The following is a 7,460-nucleotide window of genomic DNA, read 5'->3' on the forward strand; positions in this document are numbered from 1 at the left end:
ATAACACTCACGGTTATCACAGAAAATCTGCTGACATCGCTTGCATTTGATGTTGTAATGTCCTAGGGGCGGTTTTTCGCAGCTTGCGCATTGCAGCCGACACAGTTGATTTGCTGATGGAATATAAAACACTCCGCATTTCATGCAGGCTGTAGAGCTTCGCCTTTCCATGACATGGAGCTGTATGGTGTGTGAGTGTGTGTGTGTAGCGGATGAAGTCTCGCAGGGAATTGGCGGCGCGTTTGTGTGTGAGGGGAGTGAAATGCCTGGGTCAAATGAGAAGTGATAGATGGCTGACAGGTGTGGGTCTGTCGTATGTACCTTGCGCCTCCTTACCGGAAATCCACAGTGTATGGGGAGTCGCCGTGGGGCGAACATCTCCACTCTGAAGGCAACGAAAACCTTTTAGACAAATGGCCCCCAGCTCCACTGGAGAGTGCCCTCTCGCTCTCTCACCCCTCAACACTTGCGACTTCCTGTAGGGGTGAAGCTAATGGACCTCCCGGCCTTCCTCTCAGCTATGGGGTTCTCCTCTCCCTCCCCCCCTCACCCCTCCCCAAACAACATATCCAATATGCTGGTTCCCCTCTCATCCTCTACTCACGATCATCAAACTAATATTAACCTCACTCAGGATTAAGTCTACGCTAAACACATATACATATTCATTTCACTCCTTCCTCTTACTCCACCACTTACTCTCACACAACAAGAACTCCAATCTTTCCTGACCACTTACCATAACCCCCGAGGACTGGAGCGACGCGCTCCAATTACCTCCGACACGCGCCATAACTTCCGGGAAATTCCCCTAACCCGCGAGGACTAGAGGGACGCGCGCCACCTGTCAGCTGTCAGACACCTGTCCTTCCATTTCTTACAACAACACTACTCTTTCTTAACCAGAACACACAGAAAGCTCCCCAAAACCACGAGGACTGGAGCGACGCGATCCACTTTCCTCCAACACCTGTCATAACATCCGGGAAATTCCCCGAAAAAAACTTGAGGACAGGAGCGACGCGTGGCACCGTCAGGTGGCACTCGACCTGAGCGCCACCTGGCGGTGCCGCGCGTCGCTCTAGTCGTACTTTACACTACTAAGGACTGGTGACAAGTGCTTATGTCACTAATAAATGTATTAAGGTGCAATATAATTTTGCACAATGCAAGTCAGCTTATTAAGACTGCATTAAGAAATTTTATATAAATCGTTTTATACTATAATAATTTCCACTGTAGTTATTTATACACCTAAATGAACGAATTCAGTAAGCAATAATATGCTATGTTAATAATCAACTAAAGAAACGATTATCCTTAGTAAAGGAATGTAATTAACTAAACTCAATTTAGATGCAACTAAATGTGGATAGATTCTTCTTTTAGCCTGTCATTCTTATTCTCACGACGTCACTCTGACTAGGAAGAATTTGGTAAATATGGCTTCGCATGGAAACATTAATTGAATTAGTTCTACAAATTAGTAGTGTTAATCATTACTATGGGTTAATACAATGCTGATGTATTATAATACAATACTGATGTATTATAATACAATACTGATGTATTATAATACAATACTGATGTATTATAATACAATACTGATGTATTAGTGTTGGAAACTTTCCAACAAGGCCACGGAGGACTCTCGACCTCCGGACTGTGAGGCCAGGAGGACGCTTGACCTCCGGACTGTGAGGCCAGGAGGACTTTCGACCTCCAGACTGTGAGGCCAGGAGGACTCTCGACCTCCGGACTGTGGGGCCAGGAGGACGCTTGACCTCCGGACTGTGAGGCCAGGAGGACTCTCGACCTCCAGACTGTGAGGCCAGGAGGACTCTCGACCTCCGGATTGTAAGGCCAAGGAAAACCTTCCTCACACGTGCACTACTGCAGCTTCTGATTTAAAATATCATAGAATTATATAAATTAACACGGAACTTGTATATCCTGATTATTATTTCTTACCTATATCTCAAAAATAGAATGTTTCTCATTCAAAAATTGAATGTCTGTCTCGGTCTGTCTAAACGCTTGCGACTAGCCTAACCCAATTTTCCAACATGAAACATGAGGGTATGGGAGTGCCATAGGCCTATCTGGGTTAGCACCAGTGCTACACTTTAAGTAACACCAGTATTTATAGTTATCCACCCAAGCAATTTTCATGATGTCTAAATTTAAATCGCAAATGTGGTTTCCAGAAGTTTTCAACAGCATTTTCTTCATTGTTTCGTAACATAATTTTTTCAGAGAGACACACAAATACAGAGAGATAGGAAAGAGAAAGGAAGGAGAGGGAGGAAATGAGAAGAGGGGGAGTTGAGGGAAAGGGAAGGAGAGGGGGACAGATGTGGGGGGAAAACCTGACTCCAATAACTAATAATTAAATATATACTTCGATAGCTATGAAGGACCACCACTTTTTGAGAAAAAGTGGAAAACAACATAAGACAATGGAAAAACTGATCCCAAGAACTAGTGTCCTATGGATCTTAGTGAAACTGTATTTTTTATATATTTTTTTATATTTTTTCACATTAAATTCTTCTGTGATAAAATAGAATTTCGTGTTACATAAATTGGCTTATTAAAGTTGTGCAACTAATCGAGGAAATTAAGGTAAAATCATTTATATTAAAATAATTTCTTCTAGAATGTTTAATATCAACTAAATAAAGGCGTTCCAGTGAGTAGTAGTAGTATACTACGAAATTAAACTTATTAGTAAGTAACTATTTTTAGTAAAGGATATGATAAACTGGACTCTGTTATAAATCCAACTAAATGTGGAGAGAAATCATGTTACTGACTGTCGTTCCTCACGTCGTCACTCTGACTAGGAAGAATCTGGCAATATGTTTAAATAAATCATGATAATGATTAAATCTACAAGTTAGTAATTTTAGTAACTACTTGTGGTTAATACAAAGGTTGCATAAAATACAAAGATGTATAAAACTGTTGGTTATTTCCAACAACAGACAAAGGTGGACAAGTTGGGAGAGTGGGAAGAGAGGGAGAGAGATGAGTGTCGAGAGGTAAGAAAGGAGAAGAGGGGAGAATGTTCGAAGAGAGGGGGAGATAAGAAAGGAAAGATGTGAGAAAGGGGAAGAGAGAAGAGGATAGAGGAAGAGAGTTAGGAGAAGGTAAGTGAGAGGGAAGGGGGTTATAAGGAGTGGGGAGGAAAACCCGGGCATAGCGTAGTGTTTCAATAAGTCCTTAATCCTATGTTCCCTGGAATACGACCCCCATGAAGAATACAACCAAGTACCCATTTTATTGTTCGGTTAAACAGAGGCTACATTTAAGGATTTGCACCCATTAAATACTCCCCGGTCAGTATACGAACCCAGGACAAAGCGCTCGCGGAACACCAGGCAAGCGTCTTACCACTACACCATGGAGTCTGCATGTCACCGCAGTCTTTGTTTTGTTAAAGTGCGTGTATTATGGATGGAGCAGCTCTGTGACACACGAGTTTATATAGTAATTGTAATGGTGGCTTTGTTACTGTTGTTGAACTGCATAATGTATATGAACATGTGAATATTGTATATTTGTTATCTGTAAATGAAGGAAGAATATTGTTGCACACACATACACACATGTACACTCAAGAGACAAATATTTACTTACATTAACTAACTTCTACAGAAGGGAGAGACGGCAGGAAGGGGAAAGGATTCCTTCAATAAGGCCAGTTTGAGGACGAGCTAGAGGGAAGAGTGACAAATTAATGATGGAGCACACAGCACACAAGTGCACGGAAGGTAAAGAACGGTACATCCCATTTTGGGAAGATGTTGAGAAGATCAAAACTAACACATGGTTCAACAGACAGTCAATAACAGACAACAGAGAACCAAGACAAACATGATGGATCCAAGAACTGCAAAACTTGAGTTCACCAGAGTCAAGAAAAAAAGTGCAGAGGCCGGATGAAAATGTCCGTGTAAAGTTATTAAAAATATAAAAGATGGAGATATTCTCATGGTGACACGTACAATGAATAAGTCAACATATTTAGGATCATTATTGTAAAGACAGAGTGATGATCAGGTCAAAGAGACCCCATAAGGGTGAAAACCATTAGGGAAGCACCTAGAAAAATATGGAATTACCAGAAGAAACGAAAGAAACATCTGGAGGAATTAGAATTAAATAAAGCACCAACACCAGTCCAGATATCACTGTAGATATTATCAAAGGCAGCAGAGACACTGTATATCCCTCTGGCGACAGTCTATAAGTAGTCGCTTATGAGGAACTCCTTGATACTCTGAAGACTGCAAACGTGGTGATCATATTCATGACTCTAGCGTGAGGTCGTAAACAACAGCTCGTGTCACAGACATGAATACCTTACAAAATACTGGAGAACATTATCAGAAAGACTACAGTGGACCATCTTTAATAGTTAACTTTGTGATTGAAAAATAGCTTTATTTTTTTTAAGGTGAAGACAGTGTGGCTTTCGAACGCTTCAAGATTTTTCGACATGGATGCTGAGAATAGTCATAAATCAGAAGAAAGGCCAATTTGTATATGTAGCCAATTTGCAATATTGTGAAAAATGTTCAGCTCTCCACAGAAGGTTGCAATACAAACTGAAACTTAGCAGAAAGAGATAAATTTTAAAGGTAATGGACTGGATTACAGGAAATCTGACAGATCGGAAACAGAGGATCATAGAGAGATGAAGAGTCAGTATAGAGGCAAGTAACAAACGGGATTATGCAAGGCTCGGTATTAGAACAACTACTGTTCCAGAGTTATGTAAATAACATTCTGTAGGAAGTATTCTCAATGTTTGCAAATGATGCTAAGCTAACGAGAAGAATAAGATCAGAGAAGGATGCCATAATGCTTCAGGAGGACCTGGACATGCTATAAGAATGAGCGACAAGTGGTTGCTGGAGTTTACTTCCCCCAAAAGCAAAGTAATACTGTTGTGACACGGAAAACGTGTCACGGGAAATTAGTTTCCTGGACAAGAACAGCAAGACGAGGGAGCTCAGGTTGAAGGTGGCGACATTAATATGGCAGAGAATGTAAGGAAATACTCGCATTCAGCGAGAGTGGAGAACAAGTGGAATCATCATGAACCAGAAGTGAACACAACCACCATTTACGTCTTGAAGAGTATGAAAGAGTACCTGAGTGTTGGGCGCTATGCATTCTCTAGGAACAATGAGACTGGCCTATACAGTGGAATTTCACTTCTGATAAACAGAAGTTGGTGAGCATTTTACTGAGAGACGGCGAGAAATTTTTAAGTGTCCAAATGACTCTCCTATTTACACAATACTGTGTCTTTGATTAATGCTCTTCACATCAAGTACGAATTGATCTGCAATTACTCATTCAATTTGAATGAAAATACACTTTAGTATTCATTAATAGTACACGTTTAAGTATGCTAGAGGTCTGGGAAAATGTATACATTTTTAATAAGTTAAAAAAAAGGAGCTTAAGTCAACTCTTGAGCTTATGGGTTTGACCTGCGGAGTGTGAGGCCGCGGAGGACGCTCCCACGCCTGGACTACTGCGGCTCCTGATTATTCTTGCATGGTCACTGATCTTATCTTGTATAAACACTAACATTATGATTACCAGAAGGAAGTCACGTGTGTTCGCTTGTTTCGTGTAAGTGTGTGTGCACGCGCGCCCGCCTGTGTATGGTTCTTTAACTACATAGGGTCCATGAAAGTGTATTTGTATAATTATTGTCTTTAATCCAATGCTAAAAGTGCATGTAACACTCTGAGGCACATGTGCACACGTACGTTCTGAGGCACATGTACACACATGTACTCTCTGAAGCATATATGCACTCTTGTACGCTCTGAGACACATATGCACACACGTACGCTCCCAGGTACATATGCACACATGTACGATCTGAGGCACATGTGCACACATGTTTGCTCTGAGGCACATGTGCACACACATGTATGCTCTGCTGCACATGTTCACACGTGTTGCTGGGAGGCACATGTGCACATATGTAAGTATTGAGGCCCGTGGACATATATACGTTTGCAGGTACATGTGCACATGCACGCTCTGAGGCACATGTGCACACATGTAAGCTCTGAGGCATATATGCACACATGTACGCTCTGAGGCACATGTGCACACATGTACGCTCTGAGACACATGTGCACACGTGTACGCTCTGAGGCACATGTACGCTTTGAGGGATGTGTGAACACATGTACACTCTGAGGCAAATGTGCACACATGTACGCTCTGAGGCACATGTGCACACATGAACGCTCTGAGGCATGTGTGCACACATGTAAGCTCTGAAGCACTTGTGTACAAACATGGACACTCCGAGGCACATGTCCACGCTCAAGGACTCTCTGAGGCACATGTGCACACATGTAAGCTCTGAGGCACATGTGCACACATGGACGCTCCGAGGCACATGTGAACTCATGGACCCTCCGAGGAACATGTGCACACTTGGACGCTCCGAGGCATATATGCCCACATGAATGCTCTGATGCACATGTGCACACATGGACGCACCGAGGCACATGTGCACACACATGGATGCTCCGTGGCACATATGCCCACAACAACGCTTTAAGGCACATGAGCACACATGTATGATGAAGCACGTGAGAACACATGTACTCTCTGAGACACATTTGCACATATGTTCGCTCTGAGGCACATGTATGCTCTGGGGCACATGTACGCTCTGAGGCACATGTGCACACGTTTACGCTCAGAGGAACATATGTACAAATGTACGTTCTGAGGCATATGTGAGTAGTAGGGTGTAAGCGCCACAGGCAACTTTTTTTTTTTGGGGAGAGGACCCCTGTGGGGTGTAAGCGCCACAGGCAACTTTTTTTTTCTGGCCAGAGGACCCCTGTGGGGTGTAAGCGCCACAGGCAACTTTTTTTTTTTTTCTGGAAATTCATGTGTAGCGCTTTAGGGTTTTCAGGTGAATTTGGGGAGTCACAGATTTGGAATTAGGGAATTCTTATAATGAAAAATAATGTCATACGAGTTTGTTAAAGTTCTTATGAGAAAAATAATTTCCGAGACATAGAAGTTTGTTAAGGCCTTATGGGACAAATTCAAGTAACGTATGTAGCTCTTTAGGGCTTCCAGGAGAACTCTACGGACATGTTTTACATGTTTTCAACTTACAAAATCCGTCTGTGTAAGCCATAGTTTTCATGTAAATTTAGAAAATCACCTGTGTAAGTCATTGTTTTCAGGGTTTCGTACATCACACCCCCCTCCCTCCCCCCTTACCTCGCAATCTCTCGCGTCACCTTTATTTACCTTACGCCCGGCCAGCCAGTCGGCTCTTATCTTATCTTATCTTCTTCATAATATCTGGACCGTCCCTCCTCTCTCTCTCTCTCTCCTTTCATTCAGTTCAGTTCAACTATTTTCCAACATCGTATGTTTGCTCCTTTTCATTAAGC

At 42.3% G+C, this 7,460-nt stretch overlaps 1 protein-coding gene across 1 annotated transcript; it reads right to left on the reverse strand.

Moving 5' to 3' along the window:
- Positions 1 to 5,749: 5,749 nt before the first annotated feature.
- LOC138352775 (uncharacterized) lies at positions 5,750 to 6,535 on the reverse strand. Its single transcript, XM_069305363.1, has one exon. The coding sequence runs from the start codon at positions 6,533 to 6,535 to the stop codon at positions 5,750 to 5,752; it is 786 nt and encodes a 261-aa protein (XP_069161464.1).
- Positions 6,536 to 7,460: the final 925 nt, after the last annotated feature.

This window comes from Procambarus clarkii, chromosome 54 (assembly GCF_040958095.1).
Source record: "Procambarus clarkii isolate CNS0578487 chromosome 54, FALCON_Pclarkii_2.0, whole genome shotgun sequence".
NCBI classification, from domain to species: domain Eukaryota; kingdom Metazoa; phylum Arthropoda; class Malacostraca; order Decapoda; family Cambaridae; genus Procambarus; species Procambarus clarkii.